This window comes from Natrix helvetica, assembly GCF_964273705.1.
Source record: "Natrix helvetica genome assembly, chromosome: 1".
NCBI lineage: Eukaryota > Metazoa > Chordata > Lepidosauria > Squamata > Natricidae > Natrix > Natrix helvetica.
The window spans coordinates 72,446,429-72,466,726 of NC_138548.1; the positions used below are offsets into that span (position 1 = coordinate 72,446,429).

General features: G+C 38.4%; 1 protein-coding gene across 1 annotated transcript in view; it reads right to left on the bottom strand.

The window, feature by feature from the left end:
- Positions 1 to 246: 246 nt before the first annotated feature.
- The window catches only part of LOC309387063 (cytosolic phospholipase A2 epsilon-like), a gene marked incomplete at its 5' end in the record, with an annotated part of 36,567 nt that continues 16,515 nt past the window's right edge, over positions 247 to 20,298 (bottom strand). The window contains 7 exons of the mRNA XM_081943203.1: positions 247 to 852; positions 3,157 to 3,337; positions 5,139 to 5,305; positions 6,469 to 6,660; positions 14,695 to 14,805; positions 19,123 to 19,260; positions 19,862 to 19,976. Coding sequence (XP_081799329.1) covers positions 644 to 852; positions 3,157 to 3,337; positions 5,139 to 5,305; positions 6,469 to 6,660; positions 14,695 to 14,805; positions 19,123 to 19,260; positions 19,862 to 19,976 — 1,113 coding nt within the window. The 3' untranslated portion in view covers positions 247 to 643. The remainder of the gene's footprint in view (positions 853 to 3,156; positions 3,338 to 5,138; positions 5,306 to 6,468; positions 6,661 to 14,694; positions 14,806 to 19,122; positions 19,261 to 19,861; positions 19,977 to 20,298) is intronic.

The following is a 20,298-nucleotide window of genomic DNA, read 5'->3' on the forward strand; positions in this document are numbered from 1 at the left end:
ATATAACAATGGGGTATATTAATCCCCCAACCTATTTTGCTCATGTTGCTTTGATGATGCCAATCTCTTCGGAGGCCCAAGGGCCCAGTTCCGTCTTAAATTATAGCTTCCAGTTGCAATTTATTTTCTGCTTAGATTATTTATTGAGAACAAAGGAAAAAGAGTAATGCTATAATATTGTTTTTATATTTCATAGATTTTTAAAAAATATTTGTAAACTGGTCAAAGAATATTGGCTACTAGAAATATGTACATAATATGCTTATTATATTTATTACATAATAAATTAGAGATATAATAACCTGTAGTCACAGCAATAACAATCCAAATAATAATATCCAGAATAATAAGGGTCTAACATACACACGAAGGAAGCATTACAATTGTGCCTCATATCACTTAAGGCCCATTTTGTTTGATGGTCTTAAAGAAATGACTGTTCAATGAATATTCCTGGGAAAACTTTCTAAAATTCAGATGCTACTATACAGATCAAATGCTCCCAAGATCTACCAGTATAATCATAACCAAAATATATTATGATCTTAATATATAGTAAACTGACATAGCCGTTAGTGATAAATTAACCCAGGAAATTGCAACAGCTGGTTCAGCAGTCTTCCAGTCGTATTTGAAAAGATGTCTATTTCGTCTCAGCCCTTTTTCTCTCTATTGCTCTTTGTAAAGATTGAAGGATTGAGCTTTTGTTATTCTGAATGTTGTAACTAGTTAGCTCTATTAATTTATCAAAATTCTCCTCAGAGTATTGAAAGTTTTGTATTCCATATGGAGAAAGAGGACTAGTTACATCAACTTTACCTTGCTTCAGTTCAGTGGGAGCACGTTTCACACCTGCAAAACACCATTTACCATTAAATGTATTATTTGCTCAAAATCTGCACAACAAAGTGAGTATCTTTTTATTAGTCCTGCTATCCCTATTACAGAAGCAAGTCAATATGTTATGGTTGTCTATCAAAAGAATTGAACCTTCTACTGCTGGATTACATCAGGGATGGGAAACCTCTGGCTTTCTGAATTACAGCTTCCGCCATATTTCAACATTAGCCATACTTGTGTAGTAAGACAAACCAAATCACAAAATACATGCACTCATCAATTCCAAATAGAAGTTGTAGATTAGTTGAGTTTGGAAATATCTCAAGTGCCACAAATTTCACCCACTGGAATAGAATAACTTTGGCTTCACTATCCATCCATTATAGTAGAATGGCAGGAGTGTTGAGGCCTCTGTTGGGAAGGAAGCCTGCTGACATTCAGCTGTCAAGCTGCAAAGTATATATTTCCCTAAATCCAAATTTGCATCATTAGGATGCTATTCCATCCCACAAACAAACAGGAACTTCCATTCTTCCTAACTTCCTGTTTGTCATGGGATGGAGTAGCACAGTAATGATGCAAAGGCTGAAGACTAAAACAAGTTATAATGAACGTTGGAGAGGAAGGAAAGACATGCATTTCAAAGGCATCATAATGCCCATAATATCAGATCTATTTAACATAAGAAACTTAATTTTGCAGTGGGAGAGGGTGGCAGCCTTTGAATGTTGTGCTATGGGTTATAATAAAAGGACTATATATTTAGTTTTGCATGTACTGACAGCAGCAAGGATTGTATTTGCAAAATATTTGAAAAATGAGAACACTCCATCCGATGAGGATGTAATTTGGAAAATATTAGACTGTGCAGAGATGGACAGATTGACTTTAAAAATAAAGGACAAAGAAGACACAGAATATTACTTGATATGGAATAGATTTTATGAGTGGTTAGAGATAAGAGGTAGAAATTAGATCAAGAAAGAATATTGCTATGTATGAATTAAATATAAAGTTGGCTGATAATTATAAATATGCCGATATAATCAACAGAATTATAAATAAGCTAATAAAAAGAGAAATTTAGCCAAAATTATTCTGTTATATTATTACTATTGTTACCAGTATATGTGTTAATATTTCTTTTTGTTTTCTCTGTGTTGTTCTTCTGTAAATAATATACCTTGACAATACAGTGTATTCAAAATGTATAATAATAATAATAATAATAATAATAATAATAATAATAATAATAATAGAATGTTGTGCTAGGGATTGCATGTAAGAAGTAGAAAAAGCTAGGAGAAAGATATGGGAAATCATTAATTTAATTTAATTTGACAATTTCCCTCCACTGTCATATTAAGCAGTACAATTTGGGGACAAATTTCCCAAGGTTCCTTTTGACAAAACCCAGAATTGTAAGCCAATATATGTCCCTGGGACTTCAGAATATACACCAATGACAATCAGGGGTTGGTTCCGGTAGTCACTAGTACTGGTTCGCTTATGGGTGCTTCACACGCACACACATGCATTTTTTTTAAACAAAGTTTTATTGGTTTTCAAATATATAGGGAAGGGTAAATAGGTATACAAATTTTTTTGGCAGCTTTCATACTGCTGGTAGAGATCCCAGCACAGTACTCATTTATATAACATTGTACAACAAATTTATAGAAGAAAACAGTAAACCAAATCTTACTCTATATTGTTAATCTTGTGTTTCTACATGTTTCTCTTTGTCGTTTTCTAATATATCACTAACTGCTATTGTTCCAAATAATTTTATTTTTGAGATCTGAGCCTTTTCGATATTGCTTCTTCCTCCCTGTCGCCAGAGAGAGCCTCAGTGCCCCCCTCCTTCCCGTCTTGGATCTTACTGTCTTGTGTTTTACTGTCTCTTTCACTACTCCCACTCTGTTCCTCCTCTGAGAGTGGAAAATTCTTTTTAATGAAGGCCTCCGCCTCCTGGACTGTATTGATTCTGATCCTGTTTCCCTCCCAGAAGATTAACATCGCCTCCAGAATCAGCCATTTAAACCAGATCCCTTTTTCATATAAATTGCATACGCAGTGCAATAAACATTGTTCTGTACATGCGTAGAAGTAAAACACAAGATAGAAACGGGAGAACTGGTTCGGGGCAGTGCAGGCCTGGGTCGCTGCCAGTTCCAGGAATGATGATAGGCTTTTGTAAACTTCCAAATTTACTGATTTATAATAGCACAAGGGTAGTAGAAGGTTTAGTTCACCAAAAGTGAATATTCACCTGTGAAAAAACTGTTAGGTCTGTTAAGGCAACAAGGAACTTACCTGGTGCTTTGTATTTTTTGAAGGTATCATTTATTAGTGGGAAAAAAACTACAATAGGTGCTTTGGAATCCGTAGCATCTTCAAAAACATAACATTCCTTCAGATTCTTTTCTCTTCTCAGATCTATTTTGGGGAATGGAATCCCTTGCTTTGCAAAGTATCTGGAAGCTTCATCTATAGGCTAGATTATCACAGGACAAAGCAAATAATAGCAATAATAAGAATAATAAATTGTGGTCATGATAGATTTCTTTCTTGATCTTCTACTCCAATTCATTTCTACCTAGGAAATCAAGGGAAGGTGTAGGAGATGACTAGGTTGAGCCCAAGGGAGGGATAGAGCGCATCATCAGTGTGGAGTCCCTTTGTGCCCACAAGAGATCTAGGCCCAGCCATCCTTAAATTCGGTTGACTCTTATCTAACACCAATTTGGCTTGACCATTAGTAGTACAGATTCTTGTTTAGAGATAGCATGGAATAATCTTGTATTCATTTGAACAACCTTGGTTCTCGATTTCTTATACCTGCCAGAATACTTTATAAGGATTTATTAGTTAAGGATAATCTCTCTTGGCAGACAATTCAACTTAACTGTGCACAAAGAATGTGTCTGGGTAAATGAACATGGTTCCACTGAGCCTCTACAATGGTGTATGGGAATGGCCTTGGGAGATATGGTAACAAGACACCACTGAGGGAACAGCTGCATAAAAGGCAGCTAAGCCTACAGCAGGAATGTGGGAAGAGCAAGTGGCTCAGAAGAGATCCTCCTAGTTTTGAGCCTGGAAAGGGAACGGGGGAAAGAAGCATTTTCAGACTTGCAAGATTGATGTTAGCTTTACAAGGTAGGTGAGACAAAAAATAAGACCAGATGAGCTAATTCTACTTAACTATAAGCTGATTCTGTTATTGTACTTAACAGAATCACGTCTGTGTCTTGTCTATATTATTCCTCCATACCATTAAAGCCTGTGAGGATCTTCTGTGAAAATAATCTGTGTCTTGATTTAGACTGGATTCTGAATTTAGTCCTTACACTGTTCAAATTGCTTTCATACATCACCTAAGTAATGCACAGGAGAACTTCATTGGCCCCTTTAGGCAAAATGGAAGAATGTTTATTTGCTTGGGATAATTAGGCTGAATATTTACCCAGAAGTAAACTATTGTTCCTGAATAACCTGAATCTTGTAATCAGAACTGATCAGTACTGGCTGTGCATAGATAGAGTCTCAGGATTTCTTCTACTTAAGATATACTTAAGTGTAGGGTGGCACTGGAACAACTTCCTATAATTTCCCAACTTTCTGTGCTCCACAACTTAGCTTTGTTTGCTTCAAGCATAACAACTTCTTAAGAGACTTTGGTATTTTCACTGGATTTTACAATGCCTCATGTTTCGCTCACTTAAACATGACCATCAATGAAAAACCTGCTTATTTGGAATTTACACTACACACTAGGATTAGCACGTAAACTATTGACTTCAACAATGAAGGGCCCTGCTAATTTTTAGCTCTGGATTGTTCATCACTTTACCAAAAACTGTGGCCAGACAAATTTGGGAGAGAAGACACTGATATGGAGGTAAGAGCAAATTCTTTTCTATCCAGTGACCTCCACAAATAATCTCCAAGACCTTTAAAGAGGGTTTTCTTGTTGCCGTACTACAATAACTGTGTTTAATATGAGTGAAAATGCAATTGTGTATGGTTATCAGCAGAGGGAATGACACCATCCTTTTAAGGCTATTTAATGCTAACATTCTCAGACAAAGGAAAAGCACATAATGTATATGGACATGCATGTGACCTCTCAGAATTCAGATTAACAGATTAACAGAGTTGGAAGGGACCTTGTAGCCCATTTAGTTCAACCTCCCACCCAAGCAGACCCTACACCATTCTTTTCTGTAGAATTCTGTAAGTGTAAGACAGAAACTAATGACACAAAAACAACACTTAATTGTAAATCATCTTACTGCTGTTTGTGAGCCTGTAGAATAATTCAAATGTATAATGACATCCACTTTTCTCTCTGGTCTCATCAGTGGTGCATAGCTGGTGTCTATAAAGACAGCTGTATCTATAAGGTTCAGATATTCCAATGGAGTCATCAACTGGTTGGGGAAAGTATCCAATACAGTGTCTGAAGAGAAACATTTTCGTTAGCAGTTCATAGCTTCAAAAAGTAGTTTGCTTTTTGCTTTGATTCGACTTCTAATTTTCTTTAGGACAAGTGGCACATTATATTTCCACATTCATAAAACCACAACCTGGGAAGTATGGAATGTTACTTTAAACAGCTTGTTATCTGTTTATAGCTGAGGTAAGAGAAACCTTCTCTCTGTAACTAAATGTTGTTTTGGAAGCACTGTTGCACTGAAAATTGCCAGTGTGAAACAAGAATGAAGTAGCAACCGAGGAGCATCTAACCAGTTTGAAACAAGGAAGCAACTGATTCACTGCCAATTTATATGCTTTAATAAAAGAAAGACGAGAAAGAAAAAAGAAGGGGGGAAAAAGGAGGGGAGAGGGGAACTAAAAACAGAAAATAAAGAGAACAACAAAACAGATGCTTAATTCATTAAACCATAACATCATGGTATGATATTGACCAGTATTTGCATAATATTGGGAGATTATTATTGAGAGATTGCCAGTACATAAAGTGAATACATCTCAGGAATCCAGATTTTAACCATGTTGATCTTTGTAACACTATATTAATAAATATATAGAAATTAGACAAAAAAGGGGCAAAAGCAAACACATCAATATCACCCATTATAGTTTCAACACAATAAAGTTAATTCCATGTGGTATCCAGTAAATGTGAAAAAATACTTCATTAGTCTCAAATTAAAACTACAGTTAAAATTCCTTAAAAATCTTGTCCAGCGGTATGTGATATCCCAACTCTTATTTTTCAGTTCTTGTAAATAACCTTAGCAATATTGTTTTATTGCTCATTTAAAATATTGTGGAATTAGAATTATCCAAACCGCATTCCAATAATATAGCTGAGCCAGATTGTGAACTTGTGAGACTCTTTGCTACTTTGGACTTCAAGTGCTATAGATTAGTGGCTAAGTTCACACAGCGTGCAAAGCTGTTAATATATTTTGTTCGGTTTGGGGAATCCAGGCATCGTAGTTTATTTGACAATTGCTATTTTCAAGGGAGAGGTATGTCCAATTTTAAGACATCTTACTGACGATATTTTAGCATTAACACTTGAATTTTTATTAAAATCAGGTGATCATCTTAATGAACAAACTAATATAATTTTTCTTAGCATTTACCATGTACCTTTCCAGATATAAAAATTCTTATTCTCTAGATAGCCATTGTTTAATTGGAATCCATCTAAGAAATTGTAGGCCTCTGATGTTGTTACACGCTCTGTTATGACATCACGAAGTAACTTCATTATCCTATGTGTAGGCATGACCAGGTAAGTATCCACTGCTTCTGGTACTGGTGGCAGGGGTGGTTTTTCTTCTGAAGAACAGAAGATGCATACGTTAATTTAGGGCAGCAGGTGCCAAGAGGAAAAAATAGACTAATGTATATTGCAAGATTTTTGTCATTGATTATCACTTCATAGTATACCAAAAGCCAAACGCCATAGAAAATTTATTATATTACTATATTTTAAAATGTTTTAAAACTGGTTTTCATTTTCTTTTAAACACTCTTGTTACTTGCCCTTTGAACAATCCTTAATACAGTAGCATTTTCTGGAGGAAAAAATAGTAAAGCATATTGTAAATATTGAATTAATATAATAGGTAGGCTAATCACTGACTATATGTGGAGTGAAATTCTTGCACATTCTCGCACATGCAGCTGTCTACACAGCTGGTGAATTATGGATGTAATCAGATATGATACAGAGCTGGATATTTGCTCATCCTTGTATAATGATAATTGATTATACTGATTAAGAAATACAGTAGACAATCTTGAGTTTCTCTGTTCATGGCTTTTGCCATCTTCAAGTCAGCAATGGACTCAAGCTCAAGACTCTTTTTATGGGAAAAACTAAGGGGATTGGATTTGACTGATGCTATTGTTCCTAATCTATGACTTGTATCAAGACACTATTCTTGTGAATCAAATAAAATTCAATCCACAACAGTCTAATTTCAGACTGAATCTCTGTGAATTGTAGAGGCATTTTTTTAAAAACAAAATTTTATTGGTTTTTTTATATTTTACAAAGGGAAAAGGTAAGGGAAAAGTTACAAATTTTGGCAACTGCGAAATACGGTAGGTGCACCCCCCCTCCAAACTCATAGTATACATTTGCATAAAATTCAATATTAAGTAATAACATATAGTCAGTGTGGTAAATTCAATTGGTAATTTCGATCAGTTTATATCAGGTGACTTTTCTTACTCATTTGTGTGATCTGAGCTTTCTTGTTGTCGCCCCATCTCCCCCCGCTGGCAGAGCTCCGGCCCTCCCATGTCTTGTATGTCTGTTGAGGAGTCATCTAGTTTTTCTAGGAGTAGTTTATTTTTCTCCATAAAGGCCTGCGCCTCTATGGGTGTATTAATCCTAACTCCTGTCTCCTCCCAGAATATTAACATTCCTTCAGGCATCAACCATCTAAACCACACCCCTTCTGGTATAATTTATTCGCCAATTGCGAATAATGTTTTCTTTTTTCCCACACTTTCTTGGGGATCTATTTCAAGATGGTTATCTCCTTATCTTTGTATGTCAAGACTTGTCCCCTTTGTGCATTCAGAATTTCATCTCTTGTACTTTTCCTAAGAAATTTAATGTGTACCTCCCTGGGAACATTGTGTGTTCTAGCATAAGCTGAGTTCACTCTATAAGCCAGGTCTATTTCCCACCCCATCTGTTGTTTCTCCTTTTGGATATACTCAGCCAAAATGTTTGTCATAATGTCCCTTATATTTTCATCATCTGTCTCCATCACGTTTTGGAATCTAAGATAAAAAGACATTCTCTCAAACTCTATTTTCATTTGTTGGGTGTCAAGTTCTTTGTTTCCCTTCTGCACACCCTCTATCCCCCCCATCATCTCAGCCGCCCCATCCTCCAAAAGATCCAGTCTCTGTGAGTTCTTATTAATTTTATACTGGTTCTCTTTAATTTCTTCTTTCATTTCCTTCAGTTGTCTCTTTATTTCCTCTTGTCCCTGTAGAATTTGTTGAAACATTTGATGAAACTCCAGGTCCGTAGGTTCAGGTTGCTTTAAAGCTGTTAACGTTGATTGTGTGCTAGGACTGGAGGTTGCAGATGTCGGGGCAGAGGCAGCAAAGCCTGACTTTCCAGGAGGTGGTCTTTTAGATGCCATTGTTTATGAAATAAAGAGTCCAGTCAGTATAGAGAAGGATCAGTCAGAAGAGTAGAACAGCCAAGAGAGTCCAGGAGACAAAGGGTCCAGACAGAGGGGAATTTTCAATCACCCTGGCAGATGAGCAAAAGTTTTTCACTCCAAGGAGTTCAAAGGCAAACAGTCAACAAGAGAGTTATCCGAATAGCACGGAGACAAACACCGGAAGCCTGAAGTTTGGAAGGTGGAGTCAGGTTTCACATTTCATAAAGACAACGGAAGTGTGCCATCTTGCCCTGCCAGCTTCGGGTTTCGAGGCAACAAATAAAGTTTTTAAAGTTCAAAATTCCCAAAGCTTCCAGATATATATATATATGTATAGATATATGTATATGTATATGTCTTGGTATACGTTTTTGTTATATGTATGTTTGTTTATATATTTATTTCCTATGTTTTATTGTACGCCGCCCCGAGTCCTTCGGGAGAGGGTGCGGCTAAGAAATAAATATTTATTATTATTATTATTATTATTATTATTATTATTATTATTATTATTATTATTATTATTATTATTATTATTATTATTATTATTATTATTATCTCATTATTTTATAAGTTTAAGTCCGAAAATCCACTTAGTTAGGGTGTGGCATCTTTGGTTTGGCTCTCCCCCTCCTCCTTCCCTTGGGGCTGAGAGCACACTTGTTTCCAGCCGCTTGTCCGAGGGGGGGGGAAATCCCCCTCCCCTCCAGCCGCGCCTCTCCAAGTCAAACCGAAAAAAAAGTTTGCACAACTGAAAAGTTTTTAAGTTGGTAATGGGGATGAAGGAAGTCTACGCCTTACCGCTCCGCCGCTGCATCCTTCAGTTTTCTTTTTCTCCGCACAGCCTCTCAGCGAAGACGCCGGAGCATCTCCCCTTTGTGCTCCTCGGTGCCTGGAGCGAAGCGGGGGGCCCCCGCCAGCCGCTGCCGATCCAGGGGTCCCCCCCGCCATGCCGCTCCTCCGGCAGAACGCAGGGCGTCCTGTGCCCCCCAAGGGGTGGAGAGCCCACCGGGGATGCGCGGGGCGAGCAGTCCCTGCCCGTCGCCGTCAGCTGCCGGAACCGGAAGTCGAATTGTAGAGGCATTTTAACTCTCTTTCTGTTTTACTTATGGGTCAACTCATTAACAAAACAACTCTCAGATCCAAATTCCCATCGGCCCGGAATAACAGAAATGCATGTTCTACTTCTGCTTTATCCAGATGGCATAGCCAGGTATCCCACTGATTTTTGGTGCATACTCAAAAGCCTTGGGTGTTACTCAGTGGTGGGTTTCAATTTTTTTGGGAACCGCTTATGTAGGTGTGGCCTGCTTTGTGGGAGTGGCTTGCCAGCTATGTGACTGGGTGAGAGTGGCTTGCCAGCCATGTGACTGGGTAGGAGTGGCTTGCCAGCCATGTGACCGGGTGGGAGTGGCTTGCCAGCCATGTAACCAGGTGGGAGTGGTTTGACAGTCATGTGACCGGATGGGAGTGGCTTGGCAGTCATGTGACCGGGTGGGAGTGGCCAAGATGATGTCACTGAATTCTTTGCCTCAATGGATGATCTACAAAAAGATATAAAAAAGGAAATTTATTATTTTGTGTACTTACTACTTAAATAAGATTAAAATAAGTACACAAAACAATAAAAGAGCTACTTACAGAAGGAAGATGACTGTCCTTGCCAGTCTTCAATATCACTGACTCCAATGAATAGCCTGCACAAAGAAGAGACACAGAAAAGAACTCTTTCATTGCATACACTGCATTAGGATGAAACCAGCACACAAAATAATAGGATTACTGTCCTTTTCTGTGTTGAAGTCACCCACTGACCACCTTGCTCCAATGAGTGGCCTGCACAAAGAGATACAGAAAAGAAGACTTTAATTGCTTGCACTACTATATTAAGGACGAAACAAGCACACAAAACAATAAGACAGCTACTTACATAGGAAAGATGACTGTCCTAGCGGTCATACTCTGTTGCCTCTTCACCCTGTTAAATAATACTAACTGCAGAAGAAATAAAACAATATTGGACTCGATTGTGATTGTAAGCTGAGGACTATACTACAGGTAACAGAAGGGACCTCTGTTTTCACCCAGCAATGTACAGTCTTTGCAGGAAGAATGTCCCCCAACAAACAGGAAAGATATAGTTTTTCATCTAAGAAGTTAGATCAAGAATGAATGTCATAGGTAGATTCACAGAGCCATACAGATTTCTTTTTCTGAAATTTATTCCTCAGTTCAAAAAACAGGAAGAAACAGGTATGAATTAGGTTCAGTACTTAGGACAGACCAAGTAGCTATTCAAGAATTAGTGGTGTCATGGTTAGAAGCAATGGTAAAGCAAGATATGGATTTAAAACCAGTAATATTTGGCTGGGCATTTCAAAGGGAATACAATACATATTTAATTTTACACATGTTAACAGCTCCCCAGTCGCTTTCACGTCTTCCCAGAGCGTGGAGGAGTGCGCGGGGAAGAGCACGGCAAGCCATGAAAGCGACTGGGGAGCGCCGAGAACCTTTCTGCCTCCACTGGACTTCACCCTCTCCTCGCAACTGCAATAGATATCCAAAAGCGGCGGGGGCTGTTGGGCTGGAAGCCCACACCCCATAACCACAAAGGCTGCTTCTGGACATCTATTGCAGTTGCGAGGAGTGCACGGAGACGAGCGCGAAGTACAGCGGAGGCAGGAAGGTTCTTGGCTCTCCCGCGAACCTTCCTGCCTCCACCGGTTGCCGGTTGCCCAGCTGGCATGACCCCCCATGCATGATGCCTCCTCCTCCCTCCTCCTCCTCTTCACTCCCCAAAGGCTCTTCTCCTTACTGGACTTCAGCGGGAGTCAGGCAAAAGGGATGGGAGGAAAACCACACCTTGGAAAACTTCGCTGGGAAGGGAGGCGGGGAACCAGTGGGGAGCGGGGATGCCCTGGAACACCCCCATGTTTTGCTGGTGGCCACGCCTTCTAGGCAAGTTTGGGGAGGTCCTAGGTGGCCAGCCGCACCACACAAGCTACCGCCTGCAAGCGGCAACGGAACGGGCAGGGCAAGCGAGCAAGGAGGGCGGGGCAGGTGCTCTGTGACAAACCTCTTCTAACCGGTATGGTTGGTTTCTGGAAGCTCTTCTACCGAACCGGTTAGAACCGGCAGGAACCCACCCCTGGTGCTACTGTAGAGAAAATCACTTTGTTCAAAACTTTCAGAGAACCAAATTATGGTATTTGCTAAAAAGAAAAAAATTCATAAGTCTCCCTAGGCAATAGAAGGGCAAAAATTGAGCAGGTGAGAGTTTTCCAATATTTAAATTGCCTTTTAAAATTTGAGGACATGGAACTTGCACATCAACCTAGCAGATGCAACAGGAAGAAGGGATGGTAAATAAAGCAACCCAAATTGTATATTATAACCCGTTAAATGAAATAATAAATGTATAAGAATGATAAATGTATAGAAGAATAACAACTATGTGAATGTATACTTAAAATGCTATGTAAGGAGCCTGGAACATTTTATCACATGTGGTGGACATGCCCCATCACAAGGAAGTACTGGTGCAAAATTCGAAAGTGGTTAGAAGAAATTACTGAGCGAAAAATAGAACTCAAACCAGAAGCATTCTTATTAGGAATACTGGATCAAAAAATGGACAAACAATCTCAATACATAACCATACATATACTCACTGCAGCCAGGATTGCCTTCGCACAAAATTGGAAAAAAATTAATACATCCTCAGATGAAACTACAATCAGGAAAATACTTGAATGTGCAGAAATGGACAAAATAACAATAGAACTAAAAGAAAGAGAAGAATCGGACTTCTATAATGGATGGAATAAAATATACAAGTGGCTAGAAATCAGAAGCCAAAACAGGAAATAGAGAATACAAATGGAGATGGAGATACAAAAAATGAATATTACTATAAGTGTTTATATTATGCTTGTTACATCATAGGACAAGGCTATAGTAATAGGAAGGCAATGCAGAAGAAAGAATTATAAAAGCTAAGCAGGAAAGCCGATATTGAAAGCTGTAAAATTACTCTATATTGTTATGTATGTTCCATGTTTTGTTTTGTTTTATTGTGGTTTTTTCCTTGTTGTGTCTTTTTTACTGTTTTTAATGATTAAAACATTCAAATAAAATTAATTTTTTTAAAAATAAAATGCTATGTAAGGAAAAAAAATTAAAAAAATTCTCAAAAAAACCCAACCCTAGCAGATGCACAGACTCAAAAAAAAACTGAAGAATTCCATAACAATTTCCTCTTATCAGACAAGAGAATTGCTATCACCCATAATGTAACAAAGTTATATATAGCTGCTGTGAATGTGCACAAACTTATTATCTCACATTACTGATACCCCTGTACTTCATTATTATATCTTCAGCTATGTAGGATTGAAATACTTATTACTTTACTAATAACTTGAACACTTCAGACAGATATTCCCCTTTTCAAATATTTCACATTTTCAAAAGTGCATAACTCAATGTCTTGGAGATTCTCAGTCATCCAGATTTTGGTTATCCCAAAGGTGCTTTTGGGACAACACATAGCCTTGAAAAATTGAAAAAGTGAAATCCCAAAGGTCCTTTTTTCAAGAGGCAATAGGACTTTTTTCTTTTTCTTTGAAGACGTTTCACTTCTCATCCACAAAGCTTTTTCAGATCAAGAATCTTGGATGCGAAACAAAACATCTTCAAAGAAAAACAAGAAAGTCCAGTTTCCTCTTGAAAAAAGGACCTTTGGGATTTCACTTTTTCAATTTCTCAGGGCTATGTGGATAGGTTGTATGATTGTGGTATTTAGTTTATATACTGTATGTTTTATTTAATCTGGCCACTAAATGAAATAAATACGATCTATCTATAATTTATGGGACACAGTGGCTCAATGGCTAAGACCCTGAGCTTATCGATCAGAAAGGTCAGCAGTTCGGCGGTTCAAATCCCAAGTGTCGCATAACGGAGTGAGCTCCCATTACTTGTCCCAACTTCTGCCAACCTAGCAGTTTGAAAGCGTGTAAAAACACAAGTAGAAAAATAGGGACAACTCTGGTGGGAAGGTAACAGCGTTCCGTGTACCTTCGGCGTTTAGTCATACCGGCCACATGATCACGGAGACATCTTTGGACAACGCTTTGGACAGCTTTGAAATGGAGATGAGCACCGCCCCTAGAGTCGGCAATGACTAGCACATATGTGTGAGGGGAACCTTTACCTTTATCTATCATTTGGTATATGAACACATACAGTTCACTGCAGTACCTCCTGATTTATGGAACATTGATGACCGATATCCTGCTTTACTTCAGAAACACTGGGGAAGTAAATGCATACTGCTTTAAGTATGCATTTGTGAGCTCAGTTCTGTACTACCAGTGTACTGTTATTTCTGCTGATCATTATTTTTTGTTGTTATTCTATAGCAGTGTTTCTCAATCTCAACAACTTTAAAGTGTGTGTACTTCAACTCCCAGAATTTCCCTGCCAGCATTGTAACTGAGAAATTCTGCGAGGGAACTCCACACAACTTAAAATTATCATGGTTGGGAAACATTGCTTTTCAGAGTACAGCTATTGACCTTTTCATTATTAGGTGACATTCTGAAATATGAATGAGATCTATCTACTGCCCATTCTAACATCCTACAGCATTTTTTGAGAAAGATTACTGTAGTTATAAACCCAAACTGTTAAGTAAAAAAATGAAAGATAGCAAAGACCAGTGAAGTTCTGATATGTAATTTGCTGCAGTGGGTTAATTGGTCTTTTTCATTACATTTTAGAATTAACTTTTTGCAATAATATAGTTGCAAATTTTCACTTAATGGACATTTCCAACCAAGGGTTTTATCACTAGACTTGATACACTAGAGAGCTGTGGTGGCACAGTGGTTAGAATGCAGTATTGCAGGCTACTTCCGCTGACTGCCGGCTGACTGCAATTTTGCAGATGGAATCTCACCAGGTTCAAGGTTGACTTAACCTTCCATTCTTCTGAGGTGGCAAAATGAGGACCCAGATTGTTGGGGGAAATATGCTGACTCTGTAAACCAGTTAGAGAGGGTTGTAAACCACTGTGAAGTGGTATGTGTCTATGTGCTATTGTTATTGCTATTATATAAACTAAATAATTAAAATCCATAATCACATTTAAAGCAACTTGTATTTTACTAACCTATTTGCTTTATTTTGTCCTGGGTATACCTGTGCCAAAAACTGTCTTCTGAACTGTCAATTCCACGCCATGAATCCAAGAGGTTATAGGAAAACACATTACTCCAAATACCTAAAGCAAGATCAAGAGTCAGTAAGATATTCAAGTTTAGTTCTGAATGGTACATATCAAAAGGTCTGTTTTCCAAACAGTTCTAATTGGATGTTAAGACTGCAGTCCTATGGCTCTAATGAAGATGTCTCATTCTCTAAGGGTTCAGAGCAAGCTTTCACCTCAGAAATGCTAATTCCTAAACATCCACATGAACTTTGCCCAGGCTGGTTCCCAAGACAGTCCTTTTTGAACAATTTTGAACAATTTAAACTTCAGCTGTTGGAGGTCTCTGAAACAATTTGGATTGCTAAATAAGAAGTTTTATTTACTTTTATTTATTTATCAAATTTAGAAACAGCCTGTTTTCCTTACAGAAAGATTTTGGGCAGTGCACAAATACCATAAATTATTTAAAACATAAAAACTATATGTTACGTATTCAAATGAGTAACCAAAACTAGTTACTGAAGTTCTTACTCAGGTCCGTTATTGAAGTGGGAAAATACTTTAGTCTGATTGGTTGACTGGCTGACAGCTTCCTATAAAAGGAATGCTGTCAGCCAGGCTATTCTGTTGTTGTGCGAATGAATTAAAGAGCTTTGCTAAAGTTACTCTGCCCTCGCCTCCATTCTCACCCAGAATGTAACACTACATCAGTGGTGGGTTGTAGGCGGTAGCCCAGGTATGGGAATACTGGAGCCTGCCTGAAGCACCAGATACCGTTCCAATACGGTGCCCCAGAGGGCCCACCCTCCCGCCCTCGCTCCTTACCTGTGCTTTAAGCTTTTGGCATTTCTGCGCACTTGCATGGTGCATACAGTGCCTGCGTGACGCTCCTCTGAGCAGCTGGAGTGTCGTGGAGGCTTGTGGAAGCATCGCAGGCAAGGATGGCGCATGTGCACACCGCACGCGTCCATGTGGGTGAAGCCGGGGCCATTCCAACCAGTACGGTTGGAACAGAATCCGGAACCCACCACTGCACTATACATACATTTTTTAAAAATGGATGGGAGATTGTTCAGCAATAAAACATAGACTTAGTGGAGGAAAAGTCCCAGGGCCAGTTCACTGCATATTTCTTTGAAAAATTGAAGCTGTTAGTACTTGTACAAAGCAGCAAAGAAGCCAAAATTGGAGGTATGTGGCATCTCAAAGATATTCATTTCAATTAAAGCGTAAGCTTCCACAAAATAGAATGTAACCTTCATTAAACATTAGTAATACGTTATTCTGATTTAAAAGGAAACAAAAATATTATCATGAGATTTGGAAGCCAATAAAAATGTCTCAGCCTTTTTCACTTGGTAGTTTTCAAGAACAGCCTGGTCATTCCTCCAGTTCATTTCAGGAATTAACTAAAAATCTTGTGCCTTTGAGTCATTACTGGCTCCTGGCAAATCCCTTGGAGAAGTCCCTGCAGTTTTCTTGGGAAGAGCTAGTGGTGGTTTGCCATTGCCTCTTTCCTAGGAATGAGAGAGAGAATGGCTGACTCCAGATTACCCGGTTGGCTTTACGCCTAAATCAGGACTAGAACTCAGAGTCTTATGGATTCTAGCCTGGTGTCTTAATCATTGCGTCAACCTGACTCTCTGAACTGAACATACCCAACAGCATGTATAGTAATTAAAGTATTGATCACGCTAAGTACTGTTGAACTGCCCAGAGCAACATAATCCATATTAATAATCAGAGCAACAGAAGAAATATGTTCCTCTGCAAGAATCTTCAATATTGTTGGTTCTTGAAGTCAATTTTTAAATCTTCAGCAAAATCAAAAATTTTAAGGACAAAGTTTAAAAAAAAAACCCAGAAGAGCTGTGAACTAGAGAATTTTTAGACGCTTTCACAGAAGGGCCCTGGACTCTTTCATAGCTCAATGTGGGTGTGTCTTTAAAGGAGAACAATTGCTTCACAGAAATAAAGATGATGTGGACTTGTTGTTTCTTTTACTATGTACAAGTCCATATACAGGCATTAGGGAAAAACAGTAGTTTCCAAACTTTTCCATTTCTGTCAATTAAAAGAAGCCCTGCTTCTTTCCCAGGGCTATTCACTAGCAGCCACCTGCTCAACAGCCACCTGCTCATCGTTGAGTAGCTCTGGCTCTGTCGCTTGGTACCCAGGCTTTCAAAAAAGATACACTATTTTTATGGAAGAAATTTGTTAATGGCAGGGGAACAACATCCCACACACGCTGCCAGTGCTTTTCCTATCTGATCAGAAGAATTTAATTACAGCTAATGTAAGAAATTAATACTCATGAATAGGGGGAATATATACTTTGATAAAGGCTATAAAAGGGAAATAATTGGGTGAGTTTTAAGCAGTACATTTTTATAAAGTTTAGGTTTATACAACTATAATAAGGTCTCTAACTCAAAGTATGATGGAGTAAGCTTTTCCACAATGCAGCCTTTAGCTGCTTGCCTCCCTGGCATAACAGAATAACAGAATTGGAGGGATCTTGGAGGTCTTCTGGTCCAACTGCCTGCTCAAGCAGGAGACCCTATGCAGGGGTGTCAAACTGGTGGCCTGTGGGCCAAATGCATCACATGCAGGCCATGCCGACCCCACCTCGGCAATAATAAAAATGGTCACAATTCATCATGTGTCGTTCACGTGACACCATCAACTTTGACACCCGTGCCCTATACCATTTCAGGCAAATCTCCAGTGTTGGAGGACCCACAACTTCTGGATGCAATCCATTCCACTGGTTAATTGTTCTGTTGGGAAATTTCTCCTTAGTTCTAGTTTGGTTCTCTCTTTGATTCATTTTCATCCATTGCTTCTTGCTCTGCCTTCAGTTGCTTTGGAGAATAGCTTGATCCCCTCTTCTTTGTGGCAGCTCTTTAGATATTGGAACACTATCATGTCTCTCCTAGGTCCCCCCACCATTAAACTAGACATACCGAATTTCTGCAACACTTCTTCATATATTTTAAACTCCAGTCTCTTAATTATGTTTATTGGTCTTCTTTGCATTCTTCCTAGACCAGCCAGAAATAAAGTTGGCTTAAGAAATACCTTTCTGGTTTCAAACCTCCTCCTTCACTTTGGTCACAATCCAAAGCATATTTACCAGAATTCCTGATTAAAGGCTTCTCCTGCTTCCTTACTCCCTCTGAACTAATAAAGAGGGTATGGGGGGCAATATTTCAGTTTTATCATTTCCCCTGCCACTTTAGCTAAAATGGGATAGTAGTGGAGTTCTTGTCAATTTTACCTGAAACTGATGTGAATTGTAAAAAGTCACAGATCCATCAATGAATCTGGCAGGAGGAAGAGGATGGGAAGGAAAGTCCAGTGTTTACTGTTTGCTGCTGAATTTGTAAAAAAAATGGCCATGAAGGAAAGTCCAGAGAAGAGGGGCTATTCCAGACTACATTAGCCAACTGGAGCAGAGCTGCTGAAGTGAAGCAATGTGGACAGGACAGCAATACATAAGCTGCTACAAATGAAAAAAAAATGATGGGCTAAGTAAAAGCAGAGAAAAATATGAGGCGCTCCTTCTCTAGTAATAATCAGTGGCTCATGCTTGAAGTGGTGCAGAGAGTTCATGGCCTATGTGAATCAGCCCTGTAACTAATTTAGATTCTTGCCTAGATTCTAGTATGATCTGTTGTGGTTCACAATCACAGGCGACAGTACCAACTTGTCAAATTTATGGAATAACATTGGAAGAAACTGAAAATGCTTTTGAACAGTGCTCCTAAATCTTCTCTTGCTTGTGGCCCCCTTCGGACCTTGTTTTCCTTCTGTGTTCCACCTGTCCAGTCTCATCACTGGATATGGACTAACTAGTATGTTTTCTGGCATCAACAAGACAGTGTGGTAATTGTAAACCACCAAGAGTCATTGACTGAAATGGGCAGCTATCAAAATTGAGTGAATGAATGAATGAATGAACGAATGAATGAACGAGCAAGCAAGCAAACAAAATAGATTTTTGCTTTTCTGTGCCTCCTCAAAATGTGCCCTTCCTTGTTCTATGTTTTTCTCCTACGGTTCCTTTGAAATATTCTATTTTTCCTTGAGGGGAACATATCTCCCCTTCCCTGTTGCTTTAGATTACAATCTAAAACTATCAGCCTTGTTGGTTTTTGCTTTCAACCTTGTTTTTGGCATATTTCAGACAAGTGAAACCAGAATTTCTGAAAAGTAATGGCATTGTTTCATGGAACGTGTATGAGTGGTTTAGCAACACTAATAATTTTCAATATTTAATTAGTCACAATTTTATTTTAGAAAGTTGTAAACTGCCTTGGGAAAACTATTTTTCAGAAGGTTGTATATTTTTTTTTAAAAAGAATCAGGTAAAGATCTTGAATGCACCTTTCATGAAGCAGATTTGAGATTCTGGGATCTTCTTCATCATTCGACCCATAAAGAATTTGCTTCCAAAGTCTTCAGCACGAATGTAGGCACCGTATTTTAATAATCCAACCTCAAAAGGAGTAAATTCCATCCACTCTACAACAAAATCATATCAGTTACAGGTTCAAATGAAACACTGGTTTTGAAAAATATGATATTGCGATAGTTGAATGTAACTAAATTAGCTTTTTAAATTTATTAGTTGCATTTTTGCCACATTCCCACCAAGCTAAGTATACAAAATATACAGGGAGAATTGAAATATTGAATAGCACTGAAAAGACCAAGCAATGATTAAGTGCCAAGTATCATTTTTATGGCTGACTTTTTAAATCTTCACAGTTTTTTGCTCCCCTCTAATCCACCAGTTCATCAGTAATTGAAAACATCAAGAAAACGAAGGCTATCCTGTCTATTAGTTTACATGAGAGTCTGTGGTATTTATGTTGGCTCTTGAATTAATGTTCCCTGTTCTCCTGTTGGGATTTACATTTGCAGAAGTAAATCTCTCCAAAGTCTTCTTTTTGCTGTCTAGCATAAATGGAGTGCACAAACCAGGGCTCTGTCTTCTCATTTTCATCAGGAGGGTGAGGAATACCATCTTGAATTCTGTCTTACCTTTAAATCTTTGCCTTTCCTGGCAGATCAATAAGACCCCTTATTATTGTTGAGTCCCAATCAATGTGGGTAATGTTACCTTTAAATTCTTGAAGGCTATATTTGTCCCTGGTGTTGAGGACCATATACATGGGCAAAGGATTCTGACCATGATTCAGGGCATGCTTCTGCTCTGAAAGTGTGCTGCTACATCTCTGCAAAAATAAATCAACAGCGAATCACAAAAATGTCATAGATTTAATCCAATTAAAACTAGAAAGAATGGGAAGAATCCTAATTTAAATTTCATTGTCCTCATATATTTGATTCATTTCTGGAACAAATTGTCACATTGTTTCTCTATCCCTTTCACATTTCATCTGGGTTCATTGAAGAGAACAGAACTGACCAAACATTTCTCTGAAAACCATTTTCTTTGACATTTTATTTATTGAGACCCATCTGCTGGATGAATAGTATGGTATTAGCCCTTTGAGCTAGTCCAGACAGAAATGAGATTCTCAATCATTCTAGGCC